Source organism: Aulonocara stuartgranti, assembly GCF_965226115.1.
Source record: "Aulonocara stuartgranti genome assembly, chromosome: 7".
Taxonomy (NCBI): Eukaryota; Metazoa; Chordata; class Actinopteri; order Cichliformes; family Cichlidae; genus Aulonocara; species Aulonocara stuartgranti.
Genome location: NC_138945.1, coordinates 21,707,994 through 21,725,768, shown reverse-complemented (window position 1 = coordinate 21,725,768; position 17,775 = coordinate 21,707,994). Strand labels below are relative to the sequence as shown.

Below are 17,775 nucleotides of genomic sequence, written 5' to 3'. Positions count from 1 at the left end.
AAGTTTCAAAGAGGGGCAGTTTGTGCCACGCTGACTTTTGCTGTATTCTTTCTTTCTTTTTTTACAGTCTACTGTCAAAATTTCAACCCTAACTTCAAGGAGAGTGAAATGAATGTGATTGCTGCTGACATGTGCACAAACGCGAGGCGGGTCCGCAAGCGATGGTTGCCCAAGATTAAGTCCATGCTGCCCGATGGCATGGATGTGTACCGTGCAGGAATGGGCATGAGCGCTGCTATAGGTCTGGGTCTGACGCTGGGTGCCCCTCAGTCAGGGTTACCCCTCACTTTTGAGGCCGACTTCAAGACCTTAGAGCAAAGGTTGTATCCTGATCGTAAGGACCCTCTCAGGACTCACCCACCCCTGACAGAAGGCAGCCCCGGGTCTGGGGCGGCTGGAGCAGAAGCTGAAGATGAAGGCGAAGGAGCAGTCCAAGAGGAACAGGAGGAAGACGAGGATGAAGCTAGGTTAGAGGGTGTAAACAGATCACTGGGGGCGATCCCAGGAGCCGAGGCAGGCAACTGTGGCGACACGCCGGCTGAGCAGGAAGCAGAAAATTTTGGACACGGTGCGAGGGTGAACGGACAGTGAATGTCCTTTTTAGGCTGTCTCTTACATTGTGAGAGACAGCCTCTTCTCTTTGCTTGCTCTTTTACAACAGCTCGTCCGCCACTCTTCCTCCTCTGTGCTTCCTCAACGGGAATTTCGCTCAGCACAAGAAGCCGCACTCACTGATCTTACTATACAGGAATCTGTCGCACATGCATGCGCACACGTGTGCTTGCGTGCTCCCATAATTGCCGCTAGTGGAAGCAGAACACTGTTCTTAGAAGTAGACACAGGCATGGCATTAGCACTTTGAGAAAGTCGACTCTTTCTGCTCCGCCCGTTTCTTGGTACACTCAGTATGTACTCAGTGTTTTGGCATCCGCAGCATTATTACAAAGGCCTGGTAGCAGAACAAATGGCTGTAATGATTCATCATTCAAGTGCAATACAAAAGCAACAGCTGCTTTGCCGGTGTGGTACACTGATTTGTAAAATGATTCCATTTTCTTGGAAAGCTGCATCAGAAACTAACCCGCGTAACCTTGGGGAAAACAGATCTGGAAAGAGCAATGTTGACCTTTATGTTAGTTTACTGTATTTTGAACGTGTATGAATGTATAACAACAACAGTTTTGCAATTTAAGGCCATGTACTGTGGTAGCTCCATTAAACAAAACGGTTTTCTCCCTATTAAATAGGCCCATCATTTAGATGATCAAATTTTTTTAAGCACTCATGTCTATAGTCCACAGTCTAAAAACAACTCTATCACATGGAGTTGTTTATTCGCGCATATTTGCCCATGACATGTTGAATTAGGTTGTCAATGTGATGCCTGTGTCTGCTCCAGACCACTCCTCCCCAACCACACATGCATACAGATAAGACATATTTCCTAACCCGTGGATAATAGCCTTGAATATCTGCGCCAATGTATTCAGAATACATGGTCTATAAAAACAGTGCTTTTTAACTCTGGGTAAAAATCATTCTCTTGTGGAGATACAGAGAGAGACTTGAACATGAACATGCACTAAAAAAAAGAGAGAGAGAGAGAAAGAAAAAATCCGAGCTTGCATGCATTCATACAAACAGTGGATACAAAGAATTCTCGGAAAAAAAAACGCCAACAAAGCCACAAACCTGCATTGAAATAAGATAACAGCTGCCGTTGCCTGGAGATACGCTATTAATGCTCAAAGAGGACTCTCTCCGTTTTCCGCTGGACCTGACCGCAGTCTGACGCATGTTAGAACTGATCCGGCTGTGACCCAGGATTTACACAGTAACAGTTGGAATTTCTTGTTGTTGTTGTTTTATTTGTTTTTTGTTTGTTTGTTTTAAACTAAAGAGTGTGCTGTGCCCATGAGCAGAGGAGACTGGATATATGGAGTAGTAAAGAAGTGCACTACACTGGGCAGTAGAAGAACGAATGTTAGAGAGAAGCACTGTTCCACCTCGGTAATGTTGTGGTGGTGGTGTGATATGCACCGATACTACGCAGTCCTGCTTCCTACCTGGCTGTTTGTTTGTTTGTTTTATTGTTTGTTCTTTTTTTCTTTGGGAGGGTGGGTAAATTATTGAATCAAACTTATACGAGCAATTTATGCTGGCTTATTGCATTTGCACTCAAAAGAAGGTAAAGAGCCGAGATGCTGAGGGAGGTAACGTGGACCTTTTTAATTGAGAGGCTGTAACGACAACACCTGAAACGAGTCTCTCTGACAATGACTGTTTCTACGTTTTGGAAGGGGGGTGGGGGGAGCAAAGCAATGTCCAACAGGGACTTTAAACCTGCATTCGTCATACCTGATTTCTTCTTTTGATATCTGTTTTTTGCCACACAGCCTTTCTTCATTGTGCAATGCATAGATCTTCCCTGTATCTTTTTTTCCCCCCTATCAGCAAACGAAAGCACAGAAAAGACCGTTCATTTAAGTAAAAGAGAAGCCACCAACATTTGGGGGAAAGTGGGTTGTGATAGGTTAATTTAAGAACTGCCGGGCTTAGTACTAATACTGTTCTCAAAATATATGCTATGCCACTTCATGAGCGGGGCCAGAGTAGTCTCTGTTTCTGCTCTTGTTTCAGCGTCTGTTAGGGGAAGTTTTAAGATGGCCCTGCACAAGAAACACAGGGTTACGATTGCACTAGGTAGTAACAAAAAGGTTCATAGCGCGTTTATTTTCATTGGGAATAAGTGCGATCTGCCGTAGATAAAACAAGACTGTGACACGATGGCTGGGATGATGGATGAATGTAATCTGTAGCACTGCTGTGGTGAGGGTCCAAGCTTTGATTTGAGTATAGTAAATTCTTCAAAATATGCCATAATATAAAATTAATACCGACTGTGAGGCTGGGTGGTGTTTAAACCTAAAGCTTTATTGATATAGTGATTTTTTTTTTTTTTTAATTTATTTATTTTTCAAACTGCGAACAGGTCTTCCAGTGTAGTGAACATCGTTATGTGCAAAACTGAGCAAGGTTCACATGCAGTGCAGGCTTTTTTTCCCTCTGTTTGATGTTTTTTTAACACAGAGATTTTGCAAATTGTACCTTCATATCATATGTTTATTATTCTTACAGGTTTTTCTCGCAGTAAAAAACAAACAATATTCAGTTGTCTATTTGAGCCACTTAAATGTCTGATCACTTCTGGTTATGCCAGTCAGAGTAACAGACTTGAGAAATGAATATGTGTAGCCTTTATTTTGGAAAATATAGAAAGTAGCTGTTATAGCTTCAGAAAAAAAAAGAGAGAGAGAAACCTTTCTACTCAGTTAGTAAACTGGGCAATGAGTGTGATATTCTTTGTATTTAATATTTCTCTCTGTGTGTTTTTGTGTAAAATAAATCTTTGATCCTTTTGAATAGGAGGACTTTCGCAGAGATACTAAATGCATGGGGAATATGAAATCAGCTGCAATTAAAATAAAGCAGTAAATAATAACGGGTGGGAAACATGGATGTGTTCCACTGTAGTATTAAAGGGGTGTGGAGCAGTGCCTTAGACTGTGAATGTGTGGGTGTGGATGTGTGCCATTACTTTGTGTTCAGAAGCAAACAGGACCAAGGATCTACTAAATATAGCCAGATAACACTTTTTTTGGCCATTTTTGAGTTTAAAATTAAAAACTAGTAATCTTTTATTCTAATAAATGATATTAATGACATAGTCATTTATTCACCTTACATTCTTGCTTTATGTTTTCCATCATGTTGGCTCACCAGCCCAGTATTACATATTTACAGCACAGCTCTTAAGGAATCTGGTTGAACACCCTTGGAAGAAATTCAAATGAAATCTCATTCGTAGTATAGTCAAGTATAGTCAAACCTGTTCATCAGTTAGTCACATTTAAGGTGTGGCGGGCTTTTGTTGTTGTTGTTTGGGGGGGGGAATCTTTCTTTTTTTACGCACGATTTCCTTATCACGCGCTGGTTTTGACCAGCTCATTCACTTTTTCTGCCCCGCTGCAAAACAAAGCCATCAAAAAACCCCAAAACAGAACAATAATCCTTTAAGACCGCTTGGGGTTTGATCCTTTTCTTGTGCAGGGTAAATGAACGATGTTGCACTATAAACGGAGAATGTCATGGCTAACCCTTGGGAAGATTGACGTGGCCAAAAGAGAAAAGTCCAGTTACATGTATGTCATGTATCGGACGTGTTTCTCATTTATATCAAACTTTTTGTTTTTCTTGGATGGTTATTGAATAGAAGGTATTTTGTTGCAAATAACTTCTTCCTCACTTTGCATCGGGCTCTGCTCACCCCCACACGGACACTGTAGTTTTTTGTTCCAGTGACTGGCTCATCATGAAAAACAATACATTTATATGCAAAGAGACACTTGTACCATAAAATGCATGCCATTCGCACACTCACCGCAACCCAATGAAACCTCTGATCTTTATGCACCATGTATTTTATGCTGAATAACTCTTGTCAACTGTTAGTAAACAAAGATCGAGGTGTCCTGTGGTGAGCAGGGCTGGATTTTTTTATTATACAACCTGGCCTTTCGCTGAATGTTTGCATAAAGCTGAATTTCTTGTATTAATGACAGCAAAGTAGTGACAAAGAGTGGAATACAGAGACTAAGTACACAGTTCAGTATGTTCACAGCTCAGCACACTCAGAAGAAAATGCACTGAAGGTTTGTTTGTGTATTTACGTGTCCTTGTACATAACGCCAGCACTTTAGAACTACTTGGAAAGGTGAAAGGAAAAACACTGAGAGCAACCGGGTGTTAGGCAAATGAGGAGTAAATGCAACTTTTAAAGCCATGTGTTCAGAGCGCTGACAATCAGAATAGGAACGAGACCCAAAGTGCACTACGGGACATATGGTATGACTTGCTATGTGCTCTTGCTGTTTGCTTTGTCTTTCTTCAGCTTGCTTCGGTCTGTGCTAGCTTCCTTTCCAGAGTGGAGGGACATGGTGATGTTATCTCCAGCCTTCTTGGTTATAAGTGTGTGTCTTTAAAACCAGGACTGAGTCAAACTTTGGTGCTTTGCAAACAGAGCTGGACACGGACCATATCTGTCATGCTCTGGTAAGCATGTTCTGGACGTGGTCCTGAGCCCAGGTTTTGTTGATAACCCCCTTTGATGGACAACAACCCTACACCGATCATGGTAATGTTCTTCACTATCAGCTGGGTTTGGATCAGGCAAACTGGGATGGGACAATTTCAGTGTTGATGCCGCTTTATGTTTCAAATGAAAAAGATGTTTATGCGCCTTCTGACTCAAGCATCAATAATATATACAACAGAAATGCAAGTTGCCACTTTTGATGTAATCTACCTTTCATTCCCATCATATTTGCCATCACCAGTTTTAAGTTGTATAGTCCAAGAGTACCCAATTTCTTTAAATGCAATACAGAAAAATCTGCTTTCTAATAAAAGTCCTTACTTCACCATATACTGTCTTTTGTCTCTCTTTGCATTTGCCAAAGTACCTACAAAAGGATGCACTTGAAATATATTTTTCTCTGGAAGTTGCGATTTATTGTAGATCTGCATGGCTTCAAACATGTAAGTAATGAGATTCCAGCAGAAAGAAGACAAATTAGTGACAATAATAATTCTCACTGTCTGTGCCACCGAGCTGTGAAATTCTTGTGTCATTAAAATGGTGTTAAATTTTGCTGGATGAGTCACTGGAGTTCCTTCAAAGATGAATGTAACATACAGTATACAGCCAGTTTTATTTCATGAAGGCACAGGTTTAGAATTGCAGGCAACACTGGATCGATCCAAATCAACCATATTAACCTAAGCATTTCATCTATGATATATAAATATATGTATGGGGGGACTCTTATTAAGCTACCCCTCATTCTTTCAATTTTTTAAAATTTATTTTGCTATGAAAATGAGAAAGACTGAAGATGCAGCAGTTTATTGAAACACGCATGATTATATGGTATGTGAGGTGAAAGAATGTGTTCAACTCTAACAAGATTGAAAGTCAGTATTTGGTATAACTACTTTTATCCTCGAACACAGCCTGAACTCTTGTAAATTCTTGAACTAGTCTTCAAGGATAGCTCTCCAGGATCCTCAAAGGACAATCAGAGCTCTCCTTTGCTGGCTTTTATTCCATTCCCTGATAGCCACCAGTCCATTTAGATAATTTATGCTGAAGCTTCGAACAGTAGAATTATAGATTAACTATTAGCCAACACTTATAAGTTTGGGTTAATGGCTCATGGAAATCACTTTGTTGGTGGAAAAAATGTTATTCTATTACTGTAAAAAGTGGGACCTTTTTAATAGTAAGTAAAAAAATGCATAAAAGTTATGTTTTTGTATACACACACACACAAAAACACAACTTTTATGCATTTTTTTACTTACTATTAAAAGGGTAAAATATATACCTTTAATTATATCTAGATAATTCAACCTTTAATTGCAACTCTTAAACATACTCGACTGTATGAGCTCGTGTTCTCTCAAGCTGCTCTGGTATCTACTCGTCATCCTAGCTGGTTTTTGTTTTTTCAACGGAGAAATCGCGCGGCGTGTGTTTAGTTGTCCTGATGTAGCTAACCTAAACTTTCTGTGGTACATACTAGCAAGAAATAAACGAACACAGCAGGTCTTTTGGAAGAAAAACCCTCAAAATTTCACAATGAGTGACGATGCGGACTCCCCTCCTGAGAGGGAAATGAAGGTATGTCTCTGGTAAAGTTGACTTCACAGGTTAGCATGTGTAAGTTACCGTGTCAGTTCACCCTTAATGTAGTGGCTAGTTTAGCTAGCTGGCTAGCTAAACAAGCCACTTGTCGTGGGTTATGTTTTCTGGTTTAGGTATCCTTATCCTCACGATATTTACTGAACTGTAATGACTATTTTGATACGATAAAACATTAAAGACTTTCACAGCTGTTTAAAAGCGTTTCAATTAAAAGTAGTTACTGCAGTTTTATTCATGCCTTATTTTAGCCCGCTACTTAGGGTTAGCACCGTAGCCGGTGTGATGTTGTGCTTGTAAAGTTAAACGCCGCTGTGTTTGGTGGATTCGTCCTATTAAATTATGCATTTGTAAAATAACGTGTTCTAACACACATTGCATTTTTTTTTGTTTAAGTTTTATATATTGCTGTAACATTACAACAAGCCTTGCACCGATTGCTAACGATATGGTAACGTGTTAGCATAGTTCTAATTGAGAGGCATTACAAACATTTTGGCTTTGAGATCACCCTTCAGGCTCACCAGCTGTCTTGTCAACAATGTTTATTTAAAGTGTGTATTATTCTGTCTCGAAGACGCTGCGTTTGCATTTACCGAAGTGGACCCACAGTTGTTAACAGTTCATAACAGGTCACCATGAAATGAAAGTGTTTGCCTTTCGTTTTAGGATTTTCAGTTTCGTCAGATGAAGAAAGTCAGAGTGTTTGACCCCACCGAAGATTTGCCAAAAGACAGATCCAGCCTCCTTGCCATCTCAAATAAATATGGCTTAACTTTTGTGGGGCTTGACAGAACTCTCAAGGTGTACTTAACTCGAGATATTCTGGCTGCTGATAAAGGTGATGGCAACTCCAACGAAATAGGTATGAATACACATGCAGTTTTAAATAGTGCAATGATGACAGGTTAAAAACACAATGTTGTCATGACAGATACACCACATGTTTCATGTCATTAATAATTTTTGCTGTTTCACTGTCCACTAACATCTTCCTCCCTATTTTAGTCAAAGGAATACCAGCACTGACTGAAGTGACCGTGGAACTAATTTTGCACCACGTGGCTCTCAGTTGTGATGAGCTCACACTGTCCATGTGTGGCATGTCTGAGGAAGCTGGCTTGTTGCTCACATTCTATGATGTCCGCACGTTCATGAACAAGGTAGTTATTTCAGTCTGTCTACCTAATGTGTTAACACAGTCGAACACCGGTTGCCAAATTTCACCTTGTCTGGTAAATGTAATCATGTTGTCTGATATTTGTTTTAATTTGCATTCCTTGCTTTTCCAGGGAAAACTACAGAAGCTACCATTTGCATCGCACCAGCCAGCTGTAGCACCTGACGTCTTAGTGCAGGACCTGAAGTGGAATCCTGCGCAGGTGTCTGTGTTGGCTGTCTGCCTCTCTGATGGCACTATAATGATTTTGGATGTTACTGACAGTGTCAATGTGCAGGCCAGGCTGCCTTCTTCAAGTGGAATTACCTGCAGTGAGTGACACTCTTGACATAATTGGTAAATTTATCTGCAGTCCATATCGCTGATGTGGTTCAGTAGTTGTTTACTTGCTTTGTTTACCACAGTTTGCTGGAGTCCAAAGGGAAAGCAAGTTGCAGCTGGAAAAATGGATGGTACAGTCACACAATATACACCAGTAAGTTATAATAAGAAGAATTTTGAATTAAAAGCAAATTGCTTAACAGTCTTTGGAAGCTACAGGAACAGATTTTTCTCCTCTGTTCTAAAGGGACTGGAGGAAAAGAAAGTTATCCCATGTCCACAGTTCTTCACCCCTGGCGAAACTGTAAAAGGTAAGGTAGCCATACCTATGTATATAAAATTAAACTATGAAAATGGTCCGTACACTAAGGTTTTTATCTTGGTGGTGATAGATTAGTAATAGATTGCAGTGATTCCATAAAATATTTCAAGTTGTATAGGAAAAGGAGGAGCTGAGTCTTGCTGTTTTGTTGATGTTCCAATGTCTTGTCTCTCTTTCCTATTTGTCTCTCACAGCTGTGGATGTGCTGTGGCTGAAAACCTATGTGTTTGCAGTAGCATATGCTGCTGGAGATGGCTCACTTGAGACCCCCCCTGAGCTAGTGTTGATCTCACTCCCTGTAAGTATGCCTGGCATCGTTTTATGATTGATTTTTATCTGGGTTTATCAGGTTTAACAGACTGGTTCTACGGTCGAACTGCTGATCATAGTATGAAGCTCAGTTAAGACCATTCATGGGTATCGGGGGGAAAAAAATCATCACTGCAGCTCAGTTATGGAGAGTTAAATTTATTATCCACATTTTCATCTTGAATTTTCCTTGCTTTCGTTTCTAAGTTTTATCACGTAAATTTTAAAATTTATTTATTTATCAGTAACTTGACAGTGATAACAATGCAAGTAACAGAGTTAAACACATGTATCTAGCAGATTAGTTATTGATCTGTGAAGTGTGTGAAAAAGATGATCCAGGTTCAAACTGTAACAATTCAACTTATACTTAAAATATAAATGCACAGCAGTTTTTAAACATTGTTTACAAATATATTTGTGTATTTATGCTTGGAGTAAATACATTTAGATTATGGTTAGGAATTCATTAGAGCTGCTTTTAAGTCTGAAAATCTACAAGTCGTTTGATCACAGTCATCTTTATTCATAAATATTCACATCATCCCCACATGAAGTGAAAGAGAGCAGGAATGATCCAGCAAACTGATCATCAGAACATCTAATTGTTCATCATTAGTGTTTTATGCCTCCAGAGCTTTATACAGGTTTTAATAATTAAACAGGGATTAATACAGAAATGTTTCAGTGCAGAGAAAATGACCACAGAAAAAAAGCAAAGAATAACAGTGTCGATTGTTTTCAATGGTTGCCATTGGCAGCCATGAGTACCAAAAGAAACTTCACAGCATTTTTGCATACAGTATCCCTGTATGCCTGGCACAACCAGTCTGGAGGCATGTCAGTGCAAGCAGGTCAGTCAGTGGAGACATTTCTATGACACATCTGTGAAGGAACATAGATTTCCAGATGGTAGAAACAAAGATTTAAAACAAAAAACTTGCTTATTCCTATGAATCTGTGATATATTTATTTATTTACTTCTTAGGCTTCCCTTGGGTTTCAGTGCATGTAGTTCTGGTGCTCTGATGACATCACAGCTGTGCATGCAGTGACCAGTGCTTTGACCATAATTGGGCTTTTGTGCTTTCTTTTCATATTTACACTACTGTGCAAAAGTATTGAGTCACCAGTCATTTCTTCATATTTTGCTCCCAGTCAGCTACACTTGTAGTTTTTTTTTTTTTTTTTTTTTTTTTTAATGACAGAGAAAGCGTTATGCAGGCTCTCTGAAGGTATTTCAAGGTTTTTCTTTGGACATTGGCTGCTTTTCCACAATTTTTTTTTTCCTGTCCAGTCCTTGTATCTGACCATTTTCAGAGGAATGTTTGTTTGTGTAAATTGAAAAAGGCAACACTGTATCAGTCATGGATTGACCTCCTCAGTGCCCATTAACAGTGTGGAATCATCTTAACAGACAATTTAACAAAACGCAACCAACATCCAAAGAAGAGCTTTAAATGGCTTTTAAGCGACTACTTAACCTCCTAAGACCCGAACTCTTCCATGGCATGCATTTTTAATTTCTCTTTGATATTTGGGATGATTGGCACCTGATGAATGTAAAAACAAAGAATTACCAGATTCTTTTTTTTTTTTTTTTTTTTATAAATTTTTTAAATTTTTATTTTTTTACTTTTTGTTTCTGAGAAAAATGAGATCCACATATGAGCATATTTGTTTAAAAATTCAATAGAACAGTGGCAGTATAATGTCCTCGTAAGTGGATATCAGGCCCTTGTAGAGCAAAATGTAGTATTTTGGTCTAGACAACCCAAAATGTGATGTCCATATTGTGGACGCCAGGTCCTAGGAGGTTAAAGAAATTACAAGAAAGACTACATCAGAGAGTTCAGGCTGTGATGAAGAATAAAGGTGGTAATACCAAACTGTAAACCTTCAAGCTTGTTAAAATTGTACAAAGTTTGTTATATGCTGTATTTCCATTTCTGTTTGCAGATGTTCCAATAAATTGCTGCACCTGTTTCCCATGGGTAGCTTAAGGCATTTTAACAGTGTTAATGTCCAATCAGTTTTATTTATAAAACTCAAACTTGTATGTGTGTTAGACAGCTTTACAGTCTGTATACCAAGACTCTTGAGGCCCACTCATCCCCCTTAAATTTGTTTAACAGAAAGCAGATTTAGCACAAAAAACCCCCCCAACCCTGAGACACAGTTTGATGTCACTAGCTGACAGGTTAATGCACATAAATTACTGTATGCATATTGTGGTTCTTTTTCTGCAGCTTACATTTTTGACATAAATTACAGTGCTACTGAAGTATGCCACTTCTCTACTCTAGATTTATTTATTTATTTATTTATTTATTTTACAGAAGAAGGATGAGAAAGTGGAGCCAAAGTTTCTGAACTTTGGTGAATTTGTTTTTGGAAGCTGTACGGAGCGTCAGCACCACTACTTCCTCAGTCACGTAGAGGACTGGTAAGACTGATCCCAACTGATAGATTTGCTCCAACAGTGACCTGAAAGCCTGATTACTTATAAGCTAAAACTCATTGTTTATGCCCTGAAAGTTTTGTGCTTTGTTTGATGTTAAGGTCATGGTAAATTGAAGCTTTGTCTCATTGTTTTTATTTTTTTTCTTTCATCCAGGGACCTTGTGTTTGCAGCATCAGCAGCTTCCATTGAGGTCAGCGTCATTGCCAGACAAGACGATAAGGTAAACGCTAAAATGTGTGAAAACGTTTTAGGTTTGTCTAAATGTAGAGATAAATGAAAGTGGTCTTGAATGTATTGTCATTTTTCTACTTTGTCTTTACATCCGTTTGTTTTACTCGGTTAAAGTAAAATGCTTCCAAAAAATCGAGGAGGGTTGCATAAGTGTTACAGCAGCTTCTAGTCAGTCACAACACTTACCTTCTAAATAATTTAGATTAGCTAAGCTCCCACCAGGTCAAATATCCAATGCTTACCTGACTTTTTTGGTGACAGTTGAGCAAGCTTGTGCTTTTGCTGAATTTTTATCAATTAGGTAAACCAATAATTTTATCTGAGTGCTTCAACGTTTTAGTGAATTAGACTTGATGCTTTTAGGAACTGTAAATACCCCCACCTGCCCAAATCTATTAATTTTCCTTGGATTTTGTTTGAATACTTACTCTCTGTAAATGGTGATGACCATGCCTTATTTTTACCCCTTTTAGATGTGGGAAGTTTGGCAACTAGAAGATTCGAGCAGGGCTGAGCTTCGAGTGACTGAAACAAATGAAGACACTTTGCCCCTTGGCTTAGCTATAGATTACACCAGCCAGCAGGAAATCCACATAAGTAAGTGAATATGACTTTTTATGTATTTAGTTGCTTCACTTGTCTGAGCAGAAGTTAATTTCATATATAAAGATTATTACTGTTGTTGTTGTTTTGCCTTGTTTTTGTTTGTTTGTTTCTCTTTTTGTGGCATAACCTTCATAAGGACTTGGGTTATGATTCATGTTATTTCAGAATATATCAGACTTGTTGACTGTGTCAAATAAGCATGACCAGTCTGCGTACAGTACAATAAAGGTGATCTGTCTGTGCTACAGTTGTTGACAGAAATACTGCTGTCATTTGATTGAGCAAATGTTAACAGACATAACAACTGTAATGCCTGACTCAATGGAATCCCAAAAAACAAAGCAGGGTAGGGCTGCTCGATTATGGCAAAAATGATAATCACGATTATTTTCACTGAAATTGAGATCTCGATTATTTGACGATATTTATTTAACAATAACAATGTATTGAATAATGGCTTTAAAGATTGTCAAAAAATAATATAAAATAGTGTGCAAATACTGATAACAGTGCAAATGTTTGCAATATAAAAAATAAATGGAAAATGTAAACATCTATGTTCAGTGAACTTTGCAGTGTTGCTCTGTGGTGCAGCTACGATACCGTAGCAAAGTTTACACACTATGTCTACTTGATCCACTTCTGACTCCGCGAACCCATAATGTTTCCACACCACTGAAGTTTTTTTTTTTTTTTTTTTTTTTTACCTCCCTTTTCAACCAACGGCAGTCACTCTCCTCTCCAAATAACTTCTGCTTAGCTTTCCGAGCTTCCCTTGGGTCCTCTTAATTGTTGTGACGTGTGTTCGAAACGCAGAGCGGTGCACTCGATTTGTCACACGGAGCAGCGCGAGAGTAAAGCACGAGGGAGGTGCTAATAATCGGCTCAGTCATTTTTAATGATCGTTGAAAGCCCAGATCGTAATTGAGATTAAAATTCGATTAATTGAGCAGCCCTAAAGCAGGGTTTTAAAAAAAATGAGTAAATAAAAAAATCGTTACAATGTTGCTGTCTCTGCTTAAAGTCACTTTGAAAAAACAAAACCTTGACCTCATCTGGCACCTTGCCACGTAGCTGTACACCTTTCACAGTGCTGGTGCTAGAAATGAGACCCAACACAGTCAGTGAGATTTATAAATATCATTAAGGATAACATTCAAGTTTAGTGAATAATCATGGATCACGATTTTGACATTTTCTATCATGGTAGTCAAAGCTTCTAAGAATTTGGATCGACACTGTTGGAAAAACGTGTGGATTGTGTGGGAAAAGTAATGCAGCATTTTGAACACTGGCGAAGCAGTGCAGTGTTAGTGCTCACCATGGATTTATTGTGTTTACGCTGTGAATCTGGTGATCAGTAGTGAGCTGTCTTCTAACTTGTGTGTCAGCAGAAAACTGTGGAAATAGATGGAAGAGGAATTAATGACTCGATCGCACCATAAGTCAGCAAAACACAGAGGCTCGTGTTAGTTTCGAGTGAATTTCTTTTAGCAGAGACAGGCGCATTATATTTGGTTGACTGTGGTGGGTGCATAGTTTCTAATTCTTTTTTTTCTTCTTCACCAAGACACATAGTGACAGTCTCTTGTTAAAGAATCAGACAGCTGCGGTGTAAAATAAATGGCCTGTATTTTTTCAATCCAGGGGTGTGAAAAACATCATTCAGCCCTCTTACCACGCTCTAAAGATAGGCGACGGTGCACGTCTCCTCTGCCACCAGACAAAAGTTAATTTGGTCATTTTTAAGTTTAGTTTAATTTAATTTAGTCGTGTTATCTCTTGTAGCGCATTCCCTTGCCTTTGTTTCAACTTTAAAATGTTTTCTGGTGAGAAGTCCCCTAATGAGCCAGTGAATCTTAAATCCGTCAGGTTTCTGTGTGCATACAGCATTCACCGCAGTGCTGTATTGCAGCATGTGTAAAGAATAGTGATAAGCTATCGTCTCAGTACACTGTTTTATCTTAACTGGCCCAGTCTGCCAGACATTCACGTAGAGCTGCTGTTGCTGTCTAGTCACATCTCTTCCTGTTCGCTCTACGATTCCCTCCCTCCCCATTACGGGGGAAAAAACCCCTGCAATTTGAGCAACATTATGACATGATTGTAGTCTGATCAAAACCTTGATCTAAAGTTAGACATTAGGTTGGAAAAGCAAAGGGAGAGTAGGAGGGAGTTATCTGTAGGGAAAAATGCACTCATTAAAATGGCTCACACAAGCTAGAGGACCATAACAAACAACAAAGCCCAGACAATCCTGTTGCAGAATGCTGATGAGGTTTACCGTGTGCCTCTCCCGTCTGTTCGCTCCCTCTCACCCTCTCTCTGCTTGCGTCTCTAAAGCTTTCAAACTTTAGTTTCATAACAAAAAAGCATTAGATACAGTCTTTTGGGGTGGGGTGGGGGTGTATGCTTTCTTTTTGTCTAAAACTTTAATTCGCACTGCTTCTTCAAGTGTATTTCTTGGCATTTTATTTGTCAGTGTGGGTGTGTATTTGTGTGTGTACATTGACACTGATTATCATGCATGTAGCTCATGGGTCAAATAGGTGCAAAGTCGGTGGATATTAATGACGCGGTCAGAAAAAGCAACACTTTTTCATGCACTCATGAACAGTTATACTTGATAAATACAGTATTTTTAGATATAAAACGTGGTCATAGAGAAAACAAAGAGGACTGTGTGTTCAGTGTACTTTGTTGGCATTTCTGAAATGACTAGTATCAACTCTGACTAATGCATCTTTAATCTGTGTCGTGAATAGTCAGTTTCGTTATTTGAATGGTGGTTTAGACATGATTTGCCATTTTCTCTGCAGCCCACAGCATACTGCGAGGCTTTGGAAAGGGCAAGAAAGTGGGTGTGAGGAGCAGAAAATGTTTCAGGGTTTGGCGAGAAGAGAAAGGCATCTTACTCTTTTACCGAATTACAAATATTAGGACAGTTGTCTCTGTAACTGACTGGAGTATCTTTTTGAAATGAAGACTGGATACTTTTTTTTAACCACTAGAGGGCGTAAAGCTCCAACTTCAGTCAGACAACTATAGCGTGAACCTACTGTCTTAGTACTCAAATGTTCTTAAAACTTTTAAATATATTGTGTGGAGAACTGCTCAGTGTCTGACTTTGTTTATATCCAATCTTTCCACTCCCATAAAGCTGATGAGAAGACCTTGCCCCCAGCGCCCACAATGCTAATGCTTTCCACTGAGGGATTACTTTGTCCATTTGCTCTACTCAACCTCAATCCAGGGGTTAAGCAGCTAGTCGTGGCTCCTTCTAATCTGGCCTTGGAAGGGGAAAGACTTCCCAAACCTGGTAAGAAAACCTGTGAATTGGAACCATGTTTGCCTAAAATATTTCTTCAATGTCCTAATGTATTGATAATGTATTGATTGCATAGTGTTTGAATTGTTACAGCTCCTCCTTTGGGGATTTGAAGTGACTATTTGTGCTGTTTTTTTTTTTTTTTTTAAATTAAAGTAACTTATAACGTGCTGTGTATGTGGCTGAAATGCACATAGTACAGCTCAGCCACTGTATTCAAAATGTCAGGGAACACAGAGACTTCCACAAACCACTCCTATGTATTTTGATGGATTAATTCGAAGTTTATGAGAATGCACCCGTTTGTTGGAAGACATAATTACACACTAATCAAAGTACATTTGTGAGTACTTAGAGCTGGGCGATATGAGATTTTTTCATATCACGATATGTTTTTTTCATTTCAGGCGATAACGATATCTATCACGATATAAGCCAAATAACTATATTTGTAAGATTTAAATGTGCCGTTGCTCACAAGTAAAATGTGAAATAATCAGCAGCTTGTTTTTATTTAAATATTTATTTCCCATAATAAGTTCAACAGGGTAGATGTACTTAAGGAACATGAGACTTTTTCAGATAAATAAAGGCAAATATTGCAAACTACACAAAAGGCAGCCACTAAAGCGTTTAAGTTTCAAAATAGAACAAACGAAACAGACTAAATTGTCAATTCCACTTAGAAACAAAACATTAATTCTAAAAATAAATCTTAGTTTGTTTTACAGAAGAACAGACAAAATTGACTAACTTTTGTCAATATCAAATAAACTGAGAACTAAAAGGAAATTCTCAATCTCTCCTTGTTGTATAGCTTAGCTTTTCAAACAGTTTTAACAGTTACTTTAGTCTGACAAAAGCCGAATGACGAATTAGCGCTTCCAGTCAGAGACTGAGGCTACGTCCACACGTACACGGGTATTTTTGAAAACGGAGATTTTCCGTTTTCGTTTTAAAAAAATAATCCCGTCCACACATAAAGGCAGAAATGAAGAAAAACGCTGCTAGGAACATGCCAAAGCAGCAGGTGGCGCTAGATTCCTAACCGTGCAGAAATGTTGGCCAATCAGAAGTCTAGAAGCCTCGGTGGGAAAAAGTAAACAAAGCTGGGGCATAGAAGCAGAACCGAGTCGTATGTGTGGAGGGACAGTAACTGTGTGTATATGTAAGCATTTAAACACTGCAGAGAGTAGAATTAACAGTAACAGTATTGTAGAAATTCATTTCACCGAAACAATAACGTGGCGCGCAGTGTGACGCATGCACCAGTTTATTGTATTTCCAGACTTGCTTTCGGCACAATTTACAGTGCACGCTACTCTGTTTTTTGTCAGACTTGAAATAGCCGAAATACCTTCACACTACGGAACTTCTATGGCTCTTCCGTTCGACAATCTCTCCGGCATTGGAACCATCATCTGTTTTCTCTTCGGTCACGCTCGGTTGATTTTTCTAGTCGGCACACTCATTTCCTCCATTACGCGCTGGCTCCATTACCCGCTGGCTGCTTCCCAAACAAACACACGTGCGGCTTGGCACTTGTGCTGTACGTAACAAGTCACGCGACGTGACGCTGCGGCTGTGATTGGTTCGGCTCTGCGCTACTTAGTTTGGATTGGCTGACCTTGTTTTTTAATTTTAATTTTAATTTTTTTATTTTAAGAGGACAAGAGCGGCGAGGTCTATCGCGATAGCTTAATTTCTCTATCGAGTAAAAGTTATATCGCGATACATATCGTTATCGTTCTATCGCCCAGCTCTATGAGTACTGCATTCTTTTTTTATGTTAAATAAACTAAACAAAATGACTGACTTAATCTTTAAGGAAGCAGATTTTCTGAATATATCCCTCTTGTTAATTTTGATGTCTTCTTTATGTCTTTAAATGTTTGATAGCTGTAAACTGTGTTCATACAACCACTTAAAAAGCAACCGAATACAAGTCATGGCAGCAACTCTGTGCATTTAGGCATGTAGACATATTGAGCATCAGAATGAGGCAGAAAAAGTGATTTCAGTGACTTTGAACAGGGCATGGTTGTTGATGCGTGTCGGGCTGGTCTGAGTTTTTCAGAAACTGCTGCTCTACTGGGATTTTGACACACAACCGTCTCCCAGATGATGCAAAAAAAGGCAAAATGAGCACCAGTTGTCTGGGTGAAAATGCCTTGTTGATACCAGAGGTTGGAGGAGAATGGCTAAACTACTGCGAGCTGATAGGAAAGCAGCAATAACTGCTTATTATAAC

The 17,775-nt window shown here is 39.1% G+C and overlaps 2 protein-coding genes across 13 annotated transcripts in view; both read left to right on the top strand.

Annotated features, from left to right (window-relative positions):
- The window catches only part of nacc2 (NACC family member 2), a 39,317-nt gene extending 33,832 nt beyond the window's left edge, over window positions 1-5,485 (top strand). For all 7 annotated transcript variants that reach the window (XM_082538230.1, XM_082538226.1, XM_082538232.1 and 4 more), the window contains exon 7: window positions 68-5,485. In XM_082538230.1, coding sequence (XP_082394356.1) covers window positions 68-591 — 524 coding nt within the window. In that variant the 3' untranslated portion in view covers window positions 592-5,485. The remainder of the gene's footprint in view (window positions 1-67) is intronic.
- A 998-nt stretch (window positions 5,486-6,483) lies between these two features.
- Window positions 6,484-17,775, top strand: part of nup214 (nucleoporin 214) — a 33,923-nt gene continuing 22,631 nt past the window's right edge. For 4 of the 6 annotated variants that reach the window (XM_082538745.1, XM_082538741.1, XM_082538743.1 and 1 more), the window contains exons 1-11: window positions 6,485-6,742; window positions 7,433-7,628; window positions 7,772-7,926; window positions 8,056-8,254; window positions 8,348-8,418; window positions 8,512-8,575; window positions 8,781-8,884; window positions 11,235-11,341; window positions 11,513-11,579; window positions 12,064-12,187; window positions 15,357-15,515. In XM_082538745.1, the coding sequence (XP_082394871.1) occupies window positions 6,506-6,742; window positions 7,433-7,628; window positions 7,772-7,926; window positions 8,056-8,254; window positions 8,348-8,418; window positions 8,512-8,575; window positions 8,781-8,884; window positions 11,235-11,341; window positions 11,513-11,579; window positions 12,064-12,187; window positions 15,357-15,515 (1,483 nt within the window). In that variant the 5' untranslated portion in view covers window positions 6,485-6,505. Of the gene's footprint in view, window positions 6,743-7,432; window positions 7,629-7,771; window positions 7,927-8,055; window positions 8,255-8,347; window positions 8,419-8,511; window positions 8,576-8,780; window positions 8,885-11,234; window positions 11,342-11,512; window positions 11,580-12,063; window positions 12,188-15,356; window positions 15,516-17,775 lie in introns of all 6 variants that reach the window. The other 2 variants (XM_082538742.1, XM_082538744.1) reach the window with 2 other exon arrangements.